Below are 20,509 nucleotides of genomic sequence, written 5' to 3'. Positions count from 1 at the left end.
CAGCTGGGACATGAACCGGCATTCATATGGGATGCCAGTGCCAGATTGGAGGATTAGCCAGCTGAGCCACAGCACAAGCCCTGAAATATGTTTCTAACTTAAAAACCTGTTAACAGGATTTGGAGTCAGTCTAACGATCCTGAAGTCTATAAAAGCTCCTCTAATTTGCTAATTTAAGTATAGCCTCTAAGTTATAATAAAGCTTAAGTTTTTATTAATATATAAAACTATATATATTTGTACGATGATCATTAAACCATATGATGAAATACCTAAATGCCTGGGGCTGGTGTGATGGCTCAACTGGCTAATCCTCCACCTGCCAGCACCAGCATCCCATATGGGCACTGCTTCATGCCCTGACTGTTCCACTTCCTATCCAGCTCCCTGCTTGTGGCCTGGGAAAGCAGTCGAGGACAATACAAAGCCTTGGGCCCTGCACCTGTGTGGGAGATTCAGAAGAAGCTCCTGGCTCCTGGCCTCAGATCAGCTCAGCTAAGGGCACTGTGGCTACTTAGGGAGTGAAGCAGCACAATACAAAGACCTATTGCTAGACTCTAATCATACCTGAAATTAAGCATCTTGTATTTTCTAAGCTTTTAACTTCTATTCCACCACAAATCTTTCATATTTCCACATTTTGTCTTAGCCTTCATAATTGGACATTATCACACTAGCTTAATATAAATTACCTGCCAACTTGTCAACAATCAAGATAAACCTATTACTTTCTGAAATTCTGATTCAAATGGAGAATAATCCAAAGTTTATGCTGTCAATGGCTTTTGCCCCTTTCTACTTATAATCTCGATTCTAAGATTTAAGGAAAATTAAGAAATTCTTTGACCTCCTGATCCCCTGCAAGTGTGTGATATCCAGTCCATTTCTGCTGCAACTTCTGTGCTAACTGTGGAGACTGAAGTTAGGCCTGAGCAAATGCCACGTGTACATTTCTAAGTCAACAGTGCCAGTGAACAATAGACCGGGTAGGAGTTACATTCTTGCTTCCAAATATGCTGGGCACATTTTGAAATATTAAACATACATGTATGAGTCAACAACAAATGTTGCATTCAAACAAAGTACTAAGTAAAACTTTCTCATCTAGAGAGATCTGACACGTCACTGCTATCAAGACAAAACTGAGTTAATCCTCACTTGGTGACAGTAATCTAACAGTAATGTGAAAAGAATGAATTTACCTCCTCTTACAAATCCGTTAGTAGCTATTGCGGAAGTCGACAATCCCGTGATAGTTGTCACAACAGTGGCCATGATTATCACGACGACTGAAAGACCTTTGCAAAGAAACAGACATTCACCCTTGTGAGTTTTATGAAGTTGAGTGCTCACATGTGTACAATTATTCTGCTTATTCACTATTTTCAAATAGCCTAACTTTACTTACCTATTCCTGCTTGACCCACAATCCAAGACAGTCTAATGAAGAGCATAACACCCCAAATGTTTAACATACAACGTACCTAGATGAGAAACACAGGCCATGTCACAAATGGAGAAAACAAACCAAGCACAGCGACAGCAGTTAACACTACAGTAGTTAGAAGCAGATTACATGCGTTCGGCACTGTGCAGGATATGCACTTTTCAAGCCTAAGTCCTACCTGTACCCTTTATTTTCTTTAAGAGCTTAAAAAGAACTTAAGATAGCTTATACTTCACTTAATCAAAGTATGAAACATACAAAGTATGTACATGTAAATCAAAATGCTCATCACAATTATCAAAAGCAACAAAAGAAAGGTGCAATAAACCTCCAACTCTTAAAATGTCTACCAAGGTGAAAGGGTTCTGCTTTCCTCTGTAGCCTGTTAGCTGCTACACTCTCTCTGAGACAATGCGGCTCCAGGAAAGGAGGCCGCCTTAGCTCAGCTCGATTTGGCTCAGCACTCAATTTTGATGCCCTCATTAATTTGATAGCTTCACTATGAATTTCCACAAAATGACAATATGAGATTTCACAAGAAATAATGCAATTTACAGATAAAAATAAACATAACTTGGTTGAAGTCTTAAATATATCTCTGCTACTGAATTTAATATCCAAAAAATGTGAAATGCTAGGTATTTAATTTGGTCTTCCAGGGTATTCAGGTAAGACAGTTAAAAATAAAGAAAAAAAAAGAAAACCACAGTTCCCCTGGGAACTCCCCAGACAGTAGGGTATTTTACTTGAACTGCTGTACTGACTGAATGCACCCACACGTACCAACACACCCTTGATCCAGCCGAACTTGACGACGCCTTTACTTTCTGCAGTGTATGTGACCACAGCATCCCTGGTGGGAGTACTTTCTTCCCCATTGGCAAAGCCATCTTCAAAAGGTTCCTGGTTATAAAAAGAAATGTGAAATGTGCATGAAAATTCCATAAAATTTAAAATCACTAAATGAAAACAAAAATAACTGACCATACTGAACCATAATTAAGAAAACGGAGAGCAAGCACCATGGTACAACAGTGAGGCTGCTGCCTGGGACACCCACATTCCATACAGGAAACTCATGTTCAAGCCCCAGGGACTCCAGGCCTCTCATCCAGCTTCCTCAACACGTGCCTGAAGGCTGTGGATGATGACCCAAGTTCTTTGGTTTCTGATACCACAATAGAGACCCAGATGGAAGTCCTGGCTCCTGTGTGGGCTTGGCCCAGTCCCAGATACTGCAGGCATTTGGGAGACTGAACCAGCAGATAGATTTTACCTCTCTCACCTTCAAATAAAATGTATCTTTTAAAAAACAATTAAAACAGGACATATTCAAGGTTTTCAAAAGTGGGCCTGGTGTAATAGCCTAGTGGTTAAATCCTCGCCTAGCATCCCCCAAGATCCAATATGGGCACTGGTTCGTGTTCTGGTCGTTCCATTTCCCATCCAGCTCCCTGGAGGCCTGGGAAGGCAACAGAGGATGGCCCAAGAACTTGGGCCTCTGTACCCATGTGTCAGACCCAAAAGAACCTCTGGCTCCTGGCTTCAGGTCGATCCAGCTCTGGCTATTGTGATTATTTGGGGAGTGAACCAGCAGATGGAAGATCTCACTGTATGTATTTCCCTCTCTATAATTCTGCCTTTTACTAAAAAAAATAATAATAAAGTACATACAAAAAAATTCCTGCTACAGGTTTATATATTTGATACAATACTGATTCACACACTCCCCTCATTTAAAGAGCACAGGACAGGAGCCCAGAACTCCATCCGTGTCTCCACATGGGGACCCACACCCCCAGAACAAGGATAATTCTCTCCTTCCTGGGATGCTCTATTAAGAAGCTAGGTTGGAAGTGGAGCAGCTGCAACAGGAACCAGCACTCTTCTATGACATGTACACATCTGGAGGGCAAATTAACCCCAATGTCCCAGGCCCGTCAGTCCTCATTCCTCTTTCACATGAGGCCGTGGACTAAGTCCTCATTTCAGGGGAAGTGCTTATTGTTATCCCTCCCCTCTCTTAGCATCTAGCAAAAACAATAGCCATTACAGTTGTTAGAAATAGGTTAAAACACACACAAAAGGGCACAGGTCGGCGGTAGTTCAATTGTAAGAGCAGGTCGCTTGGGCTCCGTTATGCTGTCCAGTGTAGATGACAGTGCAAAGGACAAATCACTCATCCCAGGGACTGACAACCTGACTGCTCATTCAAGTAAAGCCACAACAGCAAGTCTCTTAATCCAGTAAACTGTAAAGCACACAACAGTTCCTTAATTTCCACTGCATGACCCACAGTTACACCATGAAATAAAGCAGTACAGCCTTCAAGTATTACGTGAAAATATAACATCCGCATCATACTCAAAAGATATCTAACCCCATAAAAACAAAACTAAAGATGTGTATACCTCATAATCTATTTTTCTTTAGAGGCTACATATCACTATGGGTGTCTTATTTGCCATGCTAATATATGCAGACATCCTAACATTCTTCTTGTGGGTATTCATCTGAATTCCACCTCAAAGCTGAGGATCTAACCATCATTATGCAAGTTTCCACTACGTTATGAACAAATCCACCAAAAACAGTAAGACTGAGCTTTCCCAGCGTGTATGAGGTAGTATTTTAAAGTAATGATGAACCAAATGCAACGAAAAACTGATCACCTTCTCTTTCACACTGGCTTTCAAATAAATTATATCTCAACATAAACAAAAATAAACCTGAAGCACAAATACTAACAAGTTATGTAGCCTGAGAGGGAAACTAATTCAGTTCAATATGAAGAATGTGAGGAGCTGTCTGACATTCATGACTGGAACTTGGCAGGTCATCGAAAGATGGAGCGAACAAGCATGCGCAGCACGCGCTCTTCCTGGACCAGAGCGCCGGCCCACCGCTCCACATCTCTGCAAGCAGCAAGCATTTGTCCTCTAGGCATGAATCTTTAACCGTGCTTAACTTCTCCTGGACCTTCCACAAAGCCAAACACACTTAAACAGTGCAGCAGCTTCGCAAGCACAAGCCACACCAGCTTTGCTCCCACTTCAACACCAAAACAGCTGTGAGATTCCCAATGACTTGAGGCTGAGAAAAAAGGTCCCTGTTTCAGGTCCCACCCGGCTGGATGCCACTGGCAGCAAGACACTGCTGGCCACACCCTCTTTTCTGAAACCCCCTAACTTAATGGGTTACGGGGACCCTGGGACCCCAGGACCCGGGACCCCGGAAGCCTGCTCCTGCACCATCTCCTCAGCTGCTATTCTTTGTGCCTGAGGTTATCTCATCACTCCCACAGCTGTTAGACTCCATGTACAGGACAAACCAAGAGGGTCGTTTCCAGATGACACTGCCTCTCACTCTCAGCCTCCTATGAAAATACTGATGTCACCACTGGGATGTTACAGTATATTTATCAAGGTCCCCAGGCTTTGGGCCGTGCTCCATTGCTTTCCCAGGCTACAAGCAGGCAGCTGGATGGGAAGCGGGGCTGTCAGGATTGGACCGGCGCCCAATGGAATCCCAGCATGCTCAAGGGGAGGACTGTAGCCACTAGCCCATCGTGCCGGGCCCACAACCAATTTTCATTAAGCACCAAGATAGGAAATTTTCTAGTCTTCTCAGAATTGATGTTTTTTAGCTGAGGTTAGAGAAGAAAAGCAAGCAAGTTCTACTATACACTGAGACATTTTTATATAAAGATGTAAAAGGTGGTGTTACAGAGCGGGAGGAAGAACAGGGAGACAGATTTTTCAGGTGCTAATTCACTCTCCAAAGGCTTCAATGGGCAGGGCTGGCCAGAGGCTTGTCTGACTTCTCCCTGGCACATCAGCAAGCAGCTGGATGGGAAGAGAACCAGTGGGGACAACTCGCACTCTAGTATGAGGCACAGACCAGCCACAGGAGGCGTTTTCTGATACACACAGCTGCCTCCACTTAAGTAAATGCTTTAACCAGTCCAAGGCAGGCTGTCTGGCATTTTAGCAACGACCCTGTTTCCATAAAATGGAGATAATTCTTCCCCCAGTATCACCACCCTTAGGGGTTTAGATATTCCTAGTTAAAGATCCATTTACAATCAAGAACCACAGAAAAGAGCTGAGACTTGCCGCGCTTTGCTGTAAAACTGATACAGCTTGATCATCACAGCACCAATTCAAAGGCTGGCACCACGCCTGAAACGTGGTAGGTGACTCACCTATTTTTAAATTAGTGGGAATTATTTCTATGTGGCTTGACTTCTCAATGTCCAACCAACATTTCACAAAAAGCGATACACCACCAGGTGACACTGTGGGAGCAAGGGCAGCAGCTTCCTGGCCCTCCAGCACCTCTGCCCAGCTGTGGACCCTGTGAGCAAGCAGCTCAGAGCATTCTGTGTCCAGAGGGAGCACTCCCAGGTCCCTCCCACAGCTAGGGGATGCAGCCCCTTTCACATCTTCACAGCACCACTGAAACATATATGAATCTTCATATTGTTTCCTGGATTCTTTCAGAGTCCACATTTCAATGAAAACATCATTCAGAGGATAAAAATCTGCTTTTGCCATCACCTATGGAACTTGAATGTGTCTCTTAATTTCCTGACAGAAGTGATATGAACATCACACAAGATATTTATTGGACCTGGCACAGTAGTTTAGTGGCTAAAGATCCTTGCATGTGCCAGGATCCCATATAGGCACCGGTTTCAATCCCGACGACTCCACTTCCCATCTAGCTCCCTGCTTGCGACCTGAGAAACAGAAGACGACCCAAAGCCTTGGGACTCTGCACCCAAGAGGGAGACCTCGAAGAAGCTCATGGCTCCTGGCTTTGGATTGACTCAGCTCTGGCCATTACAGCCACTTGGGGAGTGAACCACTGGATGCAAGATCTTTCTGTCTCTCCTTTTTTCTGTGAATCAGACCTTAAAAAAAAATAATAAAATCTTTTAAAAAGATATTTATCAAAAACAAAAACCAAGAGCAAAAGGAAGTTTGGACATAATACGGGAGAAAGAATTTTTCAATGAGACAATTCTGTGCAGTCATAAGCATCTACCTGCTTTTATGTCGCAACAAGTGTGACACATCCATTTACCTGCCAAAGGACAGCTGAACAGTATGCAGGAAAAGCTTTCTAGTATTTGATGAAATAAAATTGTGGTCACACAACTGGTGCACCCTTTCTTTTTGTCGTGCCCCGTCCCCTCCACTTTCCACCCAGCTTCCTGCTTGGAAAGTAGTAGAGGATTGCCCAAAGCCACACGGAAGACCTGGAAGAGGCTCCAGGCTCCTATTCCGGATCAGCTCAGCCATTTGGGTAGTGAACCAGTGGAATGAATGTCTGTCTTTCCTATTCTCTGTAAATCTGTCTTTCCAATATAAATGCATATCGACAACTAAGAGTGTACCAAAGAATTAACACTAAAATATACTAAGCTATACAATTATTGCTTTTTTCTACATTCTACAACAGGATTTTTAAAAGATTATAAGAAGAACACTAGTGCTAGGCACAGTGTCTGGCATTAACACGGCAGATGAGCAGTTCAATATATTTCACTATTATAACAAGTTATTTTTAATTGTTCATGGCATGAGTTTAAAACTGGATGTGGAATACATAAAAAGACTGAAAAAAAATCATTCCTCAAGTCCCTACTACAACTTTTTTTTTTAGGATTGTATTTTATTTTATTTTTTTTATTGCAAAGACAGATATACAGAGAGAAGGAGAGACAGAAAGATCTTCCATCCACTGGGTCACTCCTCAAGTGGCTGCCATGGCCAAAACTGAGCTGACCTGAAGCCAGGAACCAGGAGCTTCTTCTGAATCTCCCACATGGGTGCAGGATCCCAAGGCTTTGGGCCGTCCTTGACTGCTTTCCCAGGCCACAAGCAGGGAGCTGAATGGGAAGTGGTGCAGCCAGGATATGAACCAGTGCCCATATGGGATCCTGGTGCGTGCAAGGTGAGAACTTTAGCCACTAAGCTATCATGCCAGGCCCTATTTAAGTGCTTATAATTCAGCATTGGCATAGTTTAAAACTGCCTCTGGAATAATAATAAAAAAAAATACTGACCTACATACAAGTGGATGACATCACCACACTTCAGGGTGGTAAAGATTTATCATCCACAGCAATGTCAACAGTGATGAGTATAAGAATCTGGCTTCCACAATGACCACACTATTAAATAATTTTTGCAACTTTGAAGGTACTAAAATTTTATTTAATAGACATTAAAATCCTTCCTTCCCCACTGACTACCTTAGGGTATCAGAAAACAGTAGCAAAATAACCCAATATTATTTAAGCAAATTAAGTCAAAGTTAACGATCTTAAGAATGGCAAAAGGGAGGTGGGGCGGCGTGACCTAGCGGCTAAAGTCCTTGCCTTGAACGCACTGGGAACACATATGGGCGCCAGTTCTAATCCCGGCAGTTCCACTTCCCATCCAGTTCCCTGCTTGTGGCCTGGGAAAGCAGTGGAGGACAGCCCAGAGCCTTGGAACCCTGCACCCGCATGGGAGACCCAGAAGAGCTTCTGGCTCCTGGCTCCAGATAGGGGCAGCAAAGACCATTGCGGTCCCTTGGGGAGTGAATCAGCAGACAGAAGATCTTCCTCTATCTCTCCTCTCTATATATCTGACTTTACAATAATAAATAAATAAATAGGTAAATAAATAAATCCTTAAAAAAAAGAATAGTGGTAACCCTGATTCTGACATACTGCTAATACACATAAATGTGTTATTCTGGTTACAACCACCTTAGTGTTGATTTAAATCCAAAACTACACATCAAAAATGTTTAACTTTGGCAGAAAATGCTACCTATGTGTTTTTAAAAAGCTAAAATTTAAATGTACCTGAAAGATACTTTAATACTCAGTAACGTAGGCCAAAGTATTAAAACAATGGAACATAGCTGACGTAACAACTAACAATGTGTATACCTATGCAATTTCACAGGTGAAAGTGCCTGAGTTTCAACTGTTCTAAACATTTTTTTATCAAGTACTAGCCAATTAGGTCATCCCAAAGCTACCAACATTTCCTCCCCGTGCTGTCGGTGATTGGTGTATTCAGTGTAATGCTCCCTATACAGAGTACTCTTTCAAAACAAAGTATTGTTTTACAGGAATCCAATCTGCTCTGGTTAACAATGCTCTATTAATATCCAGCGGCATTAATGCAAAGCTCAAAACTCAAGCACCACAGATAAAAGTGGATGGTGTAACCATGTGACTTTACAATTGACCAAGTCAGAACTGCTGATGACAGTCAAAGAATTCAGTCTAGCCCATCAAGACTGAGTTTCAACAGAACCCATTAGGGAGATAACTTAGGCATCACTTTAAATCCTGCAAAAGCTGGTTGAAAGCCTGAAAACATTTCAACTCAAATTAGTAGGAAATACATATCTTACACTATCAATTATTTTCATACCTGTGTGATCTATGTTTAGAATTAGTTTTATATGACCAAAGAAACAAAAGTTATAGAGGTCATAGAAAAGCACATGACTAGTAGCCTCATACATTGATAAGACAACAGAGACGCAACGTACATGAAAAGACGATAACCAATCTACACATGCACTATATGTTTCGTGTACTCTTCATTTCAATGCACGAATATCATGTTTTCCATCTTCCATATAAAGAAACACAGGTTCAGAGATGGTAAGTCCTTTTTTTAAACTGCTATCTACTATGCAGAATGGCCAACACACACTTCAATCCCTGACAAATCAACTTCATATACATAGGAAAAAAAAAAAAAAAAACAGGAGCAAAGAGGGGAAAGAAAGAAAGAAAAGAAAACGCACTCTTTCACATACATATAATGTACTCATGGGACATACCAGACCCATCAGTTGGCTGCGTTTTGATTGAGCACCTTCCCAAACTACACAGTTTATAAAGCTCAAAGACCTATCACTTGGAAGCATCAAAAACAGAACCCCAACTTTACAGAAAGAAATTTAAGCAAACATCTCTTGAAAAAATGGAACGATAGGAAGGAAAAACTCTCTCCCTTCCCCTCGTCTAAATTTCAGATGGCCACTTTTCGCAGAGACAGAAGGGAAAACCCTGAGCTCAAGGCAAAAATGCAGCAGCTGGAAGCCACAGAGAGGTGGTACCAGCTCACACACAGAGGGAGGATCAGATGTTGCTTCATATACCTGCAACCTACTCAAGAACCTGGTTCCATCTGGTTGCTCTATTACAACCCAGCTCCCTCCTAACGTACATCCAAGGTGACCACCTAAGACAGCTGCAGCACCTGGGATCTTCCCACCCGTGGGAGCTAACAAGTCAAGTTTCTGGCTCCTGGCTCCAGCCTGGACCAATTCTGGCTTTTGAGGGCATGGGAAGATTCTGTATTTTAAATTAAGTATATTAAAACTATCTAAAAGTTCATGAAAGAAAAAAGGGATCCAGTTTACCATCTGAGTCTTCAGCTGAGGGCCCTATAGAACTAAAAAATAATTCTTAAAAGAATTGTTTTTATTTAAGATGAGGCAGAAAGTGAATTCATCATCCACTAGTCTCATTCTTCAAATGCCCACTACAGCCAGGGCCAGCCAGGCCGAAGTTGGGAGCTGGCAACTCAATTTGTCTCCCACATGGTGGCAGAGATCCAGTCAGCTGAGCCATCAGCCGCTGCCATGCAGGAGGAACACTGCTGGGAACCCACACTGGAGTCCACGCCACAAATCCAATCTAGGCACTCAGATGGGCAACAGGCATCCCAGGTGGTGGTTTAACTGCTATGCCAAATGACAGCGCTCTCCTCTCACTCAAAGTCACTATACTACCTACATGTGTGGTCTCCAATTAGAAAAATAGCAAACATGTAAATAAAATTTTTCACGTAAGTTCAACCTAAACTTAATAGGCACATGACTAAGTTACATCAGAACATTCACCTGCAAACAATGGTTTTACTACCATATAAAATCACTAAAATTAATTTCACCTGTTGCTTATTTACTTTTAAAACATGGCCACTAGAAAATGTTAAATATTTGTGGTTCAGATTACATTTTTTTGGTACAGTGTTTATAAAGACTTTATAAAGGTTACAAAATGCTATAATTAGGACAAGTGCTAGCCTGAATTTGGGAATGCAGCTTTTGGTCCTGTCTCACTCTAAGAATTTTCCTATTTCTGCCAAAGACAGTGAGTCCTAGCTCAGACTACTGCACTGCCACCTCCCATGCTTCCGTCAGTCCCCTTCCTCTCTGGCTCCTCTCCGTGAGGTCAGAGAGGTCAGAGTCCTGGTGGATTACTCCCACCTGACTGGTCCTATCAACTCCCCTGCACCCCCAGCACACCTCAACTCCCCAAACCCATTCCAAATGACTCATAAACCAAAACTGCTACAAACAATTTGGGGCCAGCCAGTGATGTGGTGCAGAGGGTCAGGCTGTTGCTTGGACACGCACATCCTTTGTAAGCACAGCTACACAGAGCTTTGGATCTAGATTCCTGTTAACCCACCTAAACAGCCCAAGTACTTGGGATAGAGCTACCCAGGCAGGAAACCCAGGTATTTGTGGAGTGACCCAGGGAATAGATATCTCTCTCCATCCACTACTCTGTGAAACTATGCCTTTAAAATACTTTAAAAACAATAACACAAACAAAACACCCCTGGGGCTAGTGCTGTGGTGCAGTTGCTTAAGCCAAACAGCCTGCAATGAAGTTCAAATCCTGGCTGCATCCCTTCTTGTCTCCCTGCTAACGCACCTGAAAAGTAGCACAAGATGGCCCAAGGATCTGAGTCCCTGCCACCCATGTGCAACACCCAGATGGAATTGCAGGCTCAGTTGCAATGGGAACGAATCAGTGGGCAGAAGGCCTCTCTGTGCATCTTTACCTCTAACTTCCTTTCAGAAAATATATAAACCCAGCTGCAGGCAATTATGTATGTTGCCTTGTACCTAGGCAAGTGTTACTGGGGGGGAAAAAGCACCCAATAACTAGCAAGCTAGGAGAAATGCAGCCAAGAGCTGGAGGGCATTCTGGGCCCAGTTAATGCCAAATTTGTGTTAACTATACCAATGTGCCAGCAGAGTTGTACATCTCATTTTTTTAAGCACCTGCTGGCAAATGCCAGGATTGGGTATAAGTCATGTCAGACTGGACCACAGTGATAACTAGCAGACACAAAATCTGGAGCTGCAAACGGTTGGAAAGGGAACTGTGGGCACTCCTGTGGCTGGGCTGTAGCTCCCACCTGTGATCATGAGAACCAGGGCTAGGGGCAGGCCAGGTCAGTCAAGACAGCAGCACCAGTTAGCATACGTATGGGCCAGATCAGCGGGTGTATCAGGCTGAGCTAAGCTGCAGCACCCATGAGTATGTACAAGGGCCAGATGGGATACGGGACAGGCTGGGCTATCCCAAAACACATGCCAGCACATACAAAAACCAGGACTGGGGCAGGCCTGGTGGTGGTTACTGAGGCTTGCCCCAACTGACTAGGCCACAGCATCCACTGGCGTGTGTGAAGACCAGGTCTACAACAGGTTAGGCTGGGATGTTTAAGTACGTATCAGTTTGCTTGAAAGAGGTGGCTGGGGTGGAACTGACCAGGCACCTGTATGTGCAAGGCTGGTACAGGTGACAAACTGAGCCTGACCCTTCATTACCTGGTATACAGAAGTGAAGTCTGGTGCCAGTCACCTAGTGGCTAATGTCCTTGCCTTGCAAGCATCGAGATCGCAATGCACACTGGTTCTAATTCCAGAAGTTCCGCTTTCCATTCAGCTCCCTGCTGGTGCCCTGGGAAAGCAGCTGAGGACGACCTAAAGACTTGGGACCCTGCACCCATGTGGAAGAGCCAGAAGGAGCCCCAGACTCCTGGCTCCTGGCTTAGGAAGGGTGCAGCTCCAACCATTATGGCTGCTGAGGAAGTGAATCAACAGACAGATCTTCCTCTCTGTCTCTCCTCCTCTCCATGTTTCTAACTTGCCAATAAAAATAAAATAAAAATCTTAAAAAAAAAAAAGTGAAGTCTGAGGTCACCCCAGGCGAAGTCTCTTGGGGGACTTCCCTACCAGATGGTTGGACTCAAACCCTGGTGATAGGGAAAATCACAACACACGTGGGCCAACCTTGCAGTACATGTATCGGGTCTGGGCCTCCTCAGTTGCTATTGACTGTATAGTGGACAGCATGCCAGATGAATACAGGGGACATGACAGCTAGGTGATCTAGGCCAACAAAGGACACCTAGGGCTTAATCAGAAGATGTAAAGCACAACAGGGCAAACCACTCTCCTGGCCCAAGCTCTGCAATATGTTCCTAGGCCTGTGGATACACTAAGTTGGACTTGGTCAACCAACAGACCTTGGGAAGATGTTTTCACCCTGGTGCAATCGGTCAACAATGTCTCAGAACTACCAAAATCACTCAACACCCTCAGAACACTCTTCCCTACATCAGGATCTCTAAGGTTCATCAAGTGATCATCCCCACATCCCTGGCTGTTGATGCAGTTTGACAGCAAGGAGCAGCCCCCTTCCTGTAGACACAGGTAAAGAGGCGGAGGACTGCCTATTACAGAAATGTAGGGCGTTAGCTAGCAGATGAAGTCAGCTGTGTCTCTCCCCCTTTCTCGGTAACTCTGCCTTCCATATAAATATTTTTTAAAATATATTATTTAAAAAGTGAAAAAAGTACACCCGTGGCACAGTGGCTAGCAGCTAAAGTCCTCACCTTGAACATGCCGGGAACACATATGGGCGCCGGTTCTAATCCTGGCAGCCCCGCTTCCCATCCAGCTACCTGCTTGTGACCTGGGAAAGCAGTGGAGGACGGCCCAAAGCTTTGGGATCCTATACCTGCATGGGAGACCTGGAAGAGCTCCTGGCTCCTGGCTTTGGATTGGTGCAGCCCTAGCTGTTGCGGTCACTTGGGGAGTGAATCATTGGACGGAAGATCTTTCTCTCTGTCTCTCCTTCTCTCTGTATATCTGACTTTCCAATAAAAATAAATAAATCTTTTTTAAAAATGAAAAAAATAAAGAATGGATATGTCTCAGGAAAAAGAAAAACGCACCTGCCATAATTAGCTTCTGCAGAGGGCCAGCAATCCACTACTGTATTTTTGCTTTCCAAATTTTTTCATCCTTAATGGAAATCACTAAGTTCTCTATCAACTTTTAAATTTTTCTTAATAGCTTTAAACAACAGAGAAGTTCTAGTGAAAAAGTAATTTAAAAAGCCACTGCAAATGGGTAGATTTGTGTTCTTCATGGTAATTTGTGCCATTCTTAACTTCAGTATTTCTGGTAAGTCAGTCTCCTATCCACTCTCTCTCTGGAGTCTACCCACTAAGTTCCCTACTCAAGCCCTTTATTCCCCATTTGAGAAATTACTGATTTTCACAGTTTTACCGGAAGGTAAAATGTGCAGAAAACACATACTTGCACTACAAAAGTGGTTTTCCTAAGTTCAGTTGCTGAACAAACCAGTCATTGTGAATTTCCATGTGTCTGGCCCACTGTGAAATTAATCTGTACAGCTCAGTAGTGTGGCACGTGGGTAAAGCTGCCACCAGCAACACCAGCATAGCACATGGGTACCAGTTCAAGTCCTGCTGCTCACTCCACTTCAGATCCAGCGCCCCGCTCTACACCTGGGAAAGCAGCCACCAGTCACTGCACCCATTCCTTTGTAGCTGAACAGGAAGAAGCTCCTAGCCCCTGGCCCTATACAGGCCCAGCTTTGGCCACTGAAGCCATTGGAGAGTGAACTAGCAACTGGAAAACTGGTCTCTCCCTCTCTAACTCTGCCTTTCAAATAAACAAACAAATGAATCTTTAGAGAAAATGATTTGAAGAAACCCTACCTCAAATTCCCATCCCCAAACTGCTCTTCCCCCAGGAATATCTATGTCCACAAATATAAACTCCATTCTAACAAGGCAAACATCACAGCAGTGCTCTCCTCACGTACCTCTCATCCCATCATCAGCAAATCCCAGTAATCCTACCCTTGAAACAATGACATCCAGCATCCCAACACCTAGGAACTATACCTTAGTCATCACCTTGAAACTACAGAAGCAGCCTTCCAACTGCAACACTGGCTTCCATGCTAGACCTCTTGCTGTGTATTTCCATATGGCAATGAGAGCGGTATTTTAACAAACTAGACCATTTCATCTATGACTAAAACTTCCAATGCATCCCTACCGCTACTTCAGAGTAAAATCTCCCATCTTTACAATGATCTACAAGGTCCTACGCCTTTGGGTCCTCACTGCCCTTGGATGTCATCTACTACAACTGCACCTCGCGACTTTGGTCTTGCACACCAAGCACACTCGTATTTCAGGGCCATGGTGTCTGCTGCTCCTCAGCCAGCAGGGTCCTCTCCCATTTGCTCATGGGTCACTCCTCACTCCCTTCTAGTGTCACTCACATGGGGTGGCCTTCCCAGCTCTTCCAAAACAGCACTACCACAGCCACCACCAGGCAGCCGCCTTGCTTTGCCTCATAGTCCTTACACCTCAGCATCTGTTAACTGTTTTCTATATTGGAATAAAAAAAAAAACAAAACAGGATGCCTGTCTGTGTACTGCAATACCCCAGCCCTCATTATAGTGCTGATAGGAACACATAATATGCATTTGAAGAATAATTGAATTCACATTCATTTCACTTCAGCACAGAACTGGATTAACATTTACAGACTGTGAAAATATATATATGAAACATGCAATTAAAAGTTATCAAAAGAGGAACCACCACTGTGGGGTAGCACGTTGAGTCACTGCCTGGTTGCTCCACATCCAATCCAGCTAACGCACCTGGGAAAGCAGCAACAGACAGCCGTGTGCCTGGGCTCCCGCACCTACAGAGGAGACAGGAAGCAACCTCCTGGCTTGGCCTGACCCAGTCCTGGGGAGCGAATCAGCAGTAGATGGAAGACCTCTGTCTATCTCACCCTCTGTAACTCTGCCTTTCATCAACAACAAATTACTCAAAGATATTCAACAGGTAAGAACCCAGAAATTCTACGTTGGTCCATTAAATGCTAGTTTCACAGAACTGAAAATTCAAGTATGTAGAGTATGTATTCGAGTAAATACACAGAGAAGACATCAATTAAAATTACAATATTTAATTTCTTTTTGCCACATTTGAAATCTTCAAGTATCTTTCTACCCAGGCAGTCCATTACTGAGTACTCAGTCCATTATTGAGACTGCTAAGGCGTAAGTGAATTGGGTGGCTGGTGGTGAGGGTGGCAAGGGTTAGGCAAGGGTTAGGCAAGGGAGAAGCCCTTGACAAAACCGAAACAGGTTACGTTTGACTGGGCCACATGCAAATACTTCTCACCAGGGTCTCCTGTCCCCCCAGTCCTGGAAACTGTTTTGCTCCCCTTCCTAGATGTCCTGTCTTCCACCTGTTCCTCCAGCCTGACCTTCACAGATGCCAGTTATGGACCGAGGTCAGCAGTGTACAGCACTACTTGCCTCATCCACCCTGAGGAGCAGAGAGATTCCTAACGGTTGCATGTTACATTTAAGGTCCTCAGGAGAAGCGCATGTCTGCTGCTATACAGTCCATAACCAAACTGCAATAAAGTACCACTCCTCTGCATGGAGGTGACAAGACACAAGCTCAGCCTGCAGTGAGACGGTCGGATTCATCTGTAATTGCATGTCTGCCAATATTCCTCTTCCTTGTGTCAACCAGCTCTCACCCCGCTCCTGTGGAGGTCAGAGTGGAGCCGGTGAGCCACCATGTCCTCCCTCACACCCCTGCCATCCCATAGATCAGGCAGAAAAAGGTAGTAAGAATTCCCTGTAACCACTACACCTCAGCACATAAGTCAGAAAAGCAGGCGTACAGTCCAGCTCTGCTACCTTCAATAAGGATAGTTCCTAAGCAATGCTACGGTTTGAGGCCATTTTACCCTAAGTATTTTATATAGATATTGATAACTATATCTAATCTATATATAGATATATCTTCTTTGCCATGAATTAAGTGAAAAGCCAAATAAGCTTGAAAAGATGCAAAAGACTTTAAGAAGCTGCACACTTTACATTTCCCCTACTACCCAGGAAAGCCAAGAGAGGCGCCACCTACAAAGACTCCCAATACCTGGAAGAGCTCCCAGGCAACTGCACCTAAAGGAACAACTCCACGCAGGTGAAGGCTTCAAACCACGAGCCACTATCCTGGATCCTTAACCATTTCTGATGATGTTAAAGTTGTCCATAAGTATTTATTGCCTTGCTACCCTCCATTTTTAAAATTTCTTCCTGTAGGGGCAGAAAACACCACTGTGGTTTGAATTTTTTTTTTACAACTTTTAAAAAAAAATCAATTCCTGGCATGGATTCTAAAGAGCTTCTGCCTTCTGTAAATCTCTTCCCTCAGCCTCTCGCCAGCTGGGCAGCTCCTGAATCCTTCACACACCTGTAGAGGTTCTCCAGGCCTAACCCCAAATCCTGCCTTTAGACCTCATTTATCTACTCTGAGCAACTCCAGGCTTGACTCTAAACCAACAACCCAATGCCTCTTGAAGACATCAGTTATTCAAGCAGCATCGTTGGTCCTTGCTGCGCACCCCTCTCAAAACCACATCTTCAATCATTCCCACCTGGCCAACAGTGCGGCTATCAATGCAGCTGTTCCAGTCTCTCACTGGAAGAAAAGCCATACTGGACCCACTCTGTCCTCAGACTATCATCTCCGAGTCAGACACAGGAAGAGCCTAAGTCTCTTTCTTTAAATCCACCATCGCTTGTCCTCACTACCTGCCTGCCGCCTCTCCGCTCAAGGAGTCTGAACACCATCCCCCCTCACTACCCAACACCCAGGGTTCCTGGCCTCCAATGTCTACCCTGCTGTCAATGCCTCCTTCAGGACCCAGCCCCAGGGTTACACTTCTTCAAAATGACCTTCCCCAAAACCCATTCCAACCAGATGCTCTCTGGCACGTACGTAGATGTGACAGGACTGGAAGCCTTCAGGACTTGCAGGAGGGGGAAGCCAACCAGCCAGGGTCAGCAACTCCAGGCAAGGTTACAAACTCAAGTCGAGGGCCCCTCCCTCCTACCCACCTGCTGCAGGGCACAGGTGTGGCTGCGGCTGTGCTACATCATCTCAGGCACTTCTCTCACCCACATGCTGAAACTCTCAGCAACAACATCTTTAACACATGGCTCCTTCCTCTGACCATCCAGGGGCAGTGCAGGACACGAAAGGTAGAAGGTAAAACAAATCCTACGGAGAACTCACTGCTCTGCAGAATAAACCAAGCTCTCAACACAGCACCTTATACACCACATTCATCTAATAATGTAGAACTCAAGACAATGTAAGACTGAAATCCTATACCTTAGAAGCATACTTTAATGTTATATTTCTAATATTCTTGAAAATCAGATTTTTAAAGAAAGAAGAACCATTGCCCATATGGGATGCTACCACAGCATATGGAAGCTTAGCATGCAATGCCACCATGCCAGGCCCCGTGCTACTTTCTAAAGGGCAAACCTAAGGGCAGGAAACCACCCGACTGGCCCTCAGTCCCCAGGCCCTGACCTAGGCTCTGCACTTTTTTCTAACCTTCACAGTCCACACGAAAGCTGAGGAAGCTGAGGCTGAATGAACTACACACAGTGCTGCCCTCAGACGCCAGCCAAGAACAAGCAAGCCAAAACAACACAGGATCTACCTCAAGTTTTGAGAACCTGAAGCACTCCGTTACTTTGAGATTTTAAACAAAACAAAATTTCCCCAGGAAGCAGACAGGTTCAAGGCGCATGACACCCCTCAAGGTCTTATTAAGTCTTATGGATTACTGCTAAACTACTTGCCTTTCAAGAAATAAACCCAAAATGTTTCTGGGTAATATTTTCAATAGTAAAAAGGCTCTGAAAAAAAGGAAAAATTACCGGTTCTACAAAGACTACATTTTGAAAAGAGACATAAAAGGAACTATAGCGCTATGAATAAAGGAAGGGCTTGAGAAACTGTTTTGGCTTTGCTACAAGTTACCACAGGGGGAAGTAACCGGTGTATTATCTAAGCTAAAAGATACCAGGCTTGAAAAAAATCAATAAGCTGACAGGCTAGACCTCTGCGATTATTACAAAATGTGCAATGGGAAAAGTCTCATATGAAGTAACAGTAAAATCACATCCAAAAGCCATCTCATGACATAAGAGATGTAACCTTCTCACGCTGTCACTTCAACCTAGGTGACAGCAACTCTAACCTCACCAACCCCACTGCTGCAGATACTGACACCTGTAAGAGCCGACTTCAAGTAACACGAACCGACAAAACAAAGTTAAATATTACTCAAATCTCCAAACAATCTATGTTCTCTCAAAACAATGAGTTTGAACCCTGGAGAAATAAAAATCTTATCATGGCTATATTTAAAAAAAAAAAAAAAAGGAATCCGAGAAATCACATTAGTCCTTCACCGTTACCGGATTCAATTTCCCTTCTGTCCACAGAATCTTTATACAAATATCCCAGGTCATTCCAGACAACCTTCACGGAGAAAAATAAAAGAGAACCCCAATTCTGGCAGTTCCCTCCCCCCCCCCGCCCCGTCTCACTCTCCCAAAAGGTTTACATTCCAAAACCTGGGCTTTCACCGCTTTCAGGCACACGGCTCCCAAACCTTAAGATTTCTGCGAGCCTGTGCATATTCAACACGGCAAGACTTGAGCTCCTTGAATAATTAATTCATAGCCCAAACACACCCTACTAAGATGTCCCTTCCATCAGCACGGCTCCTACTCTGGGGAACTCTAATGCGTCCGCAGAAGCAGCGGGCAGTTTCATAAAGGCCAAGGATGCGAGGCGTCCTCCACCTCCCTCCTCAGGCCCACGGCCACAGCTGTCATTCGGAGAGGCGCGGGGGAGCGAGAAGGCTTACTCGGGACCCAGCCCAGGAAGGGGAAAGGGGTGACCCGCAGCCTCTCCGGTATCGCGTAACGGGCCGAGGCCGCTGCAAACTTTCCAGGGCTTAAGTTACACTCCTCGGCAGTTCCAACCCTTGACAGCTGAGTGCGGGGATGCCAGCGGGCGCGCGCGCCCATCCCCGCCACCTCACCCGGGAGAGCCGCCTGCTGCGCCCGGCGCGCTCACCTTTTCCAGCTCGTCGTGGAGCTCCGCCAGGCTGGGCCGCAGCAGCTTCTCGCCCAGCTGCGCGGCCGTGTGCCGGTAGTGGTCGATCCTGGGCACGGCATCCATGGTGTTGTGGCCGAAGGTGCGCAGGTAGTAGGTGTTGGTGTGGGTATCGTAGTAGTAGTGCTGGTGGTGCCCGCTGCCGCCGCCCGAGTGCAGGCTGCTGCCCTCGCTCAGCACCGTGTCCCCGCCGTTCTGGAAGCTCACGTTGGGCCCGTCGCCTCCGACGCCCGCCGCATCCGACAGGCTGTCGTCCGCCGACGAGGAGGCGGCAGGGTCCACGAAGTTCACGCGGAAGCGGCCCTTGGCTTCCTCGCTGCCCTTGGCCGGCCCGCTCTCGCCGTCCGCGGCGGTCTCCTTAGCGCCCCCGGCCCCAGCTGCAGCGGCCGCCGCGGCCCGCCCGGCGTTCTCGGAAACCAGGTCCACCTGGAAGCGGCTCTGGCTCGGCGTGGGCCCCAGGGGTCTGCCCAGCCCGTCGCCGGCCGCCGCGGCGCTCTCCGCGCGGACCCCGCCGCCGCCGCTGCCGCCCCGGCTCGCAGCATCCTCCGGCGCCGAGGGCACCGCCGTGCCGGGCAGCTGCAGCCCGCCGGCGGCTGGCGGCGTCTCTCCGACTCCGGCCGGCCTCTGGGCGCCGGAGGACGGCCCCGCGGGCCCCGGTTCCATCGCTGCCCGACTCCCGGCGGCCCCGGACGATCTGGCGGACGTCGCGGGCCGTGCGCCCTCCACACGCCTGGCCGGCGACGGCGGCGGCTGCAAGGCCAGGTGAGGCGCTCTCCCTCCTCGCCGCCCGCCCGCCCGCTCGCTCGCTCGCTCGTCCGAGCCGGCACGAACGCCGCCGGCAGCCGAGTCAGCGCGAGTGCGGCGGGCGCGGGGCGGGCCCCGCTG

General features: G+C 45.9%; 1 protein-coding gene across 2 annotated transcripts in view; it reads right to left on the bottom strand.

Moving 5' to 3' along the window:
• SLC12A2 (solute carrier family 12 member 2) overlaps positions 1–20,509 on the bottom strand; it is a 71,331-nt gene extending 50,822 nt beyond the window's left edge. Inside the window, exons 1-4 of one of the 2 annotated variants that reach the window (XM_040970382.1) lie at positions 19,586–20,509; positions 2,231–2,350; positions 1,409–1,484; positions 1,203–1,298 (exon numbers count right to left, since the gene is read on the bottom strand). In XM_040970382.1, the coding sequence (XP_040826316.1) occupies positions 1,203–1,298; positions 1,409–1,484; positions 2,231–2,350; positions 19,586–20,287 (994 nt within the window). In that variant the 5' untranslated portion in view covers positions 20,288–20,509. The remainder of the gene's footprint in view (positions 1–1,202; positions 1,299–1,408; positions 1,485–2,230; positions 2,351–19,585) is intronic. The other variant, XM_040970309.1, reaches the window with a different exon arrangement.

The sequence above is a fragment of the Ochotona curzoniae genome, unplaced genomic scaffold (genome assembly GCF_017591425.1).
Source record: "Ochotona curzoniae isolate NIBS_2020 unplaced genomic scaffold, NIBS_Ocur_1.0 contig_1, whole genome shotgun sequence".
NCBI lineage: Eukaryota > Metazoa > Chordata > Mammalia > Lagomorpha > Ochotonidae > Ochotona > Ochotona curzoniae.
This window is presented reverse-complemented; position numbering and strand designations above follow the sequence as displayed.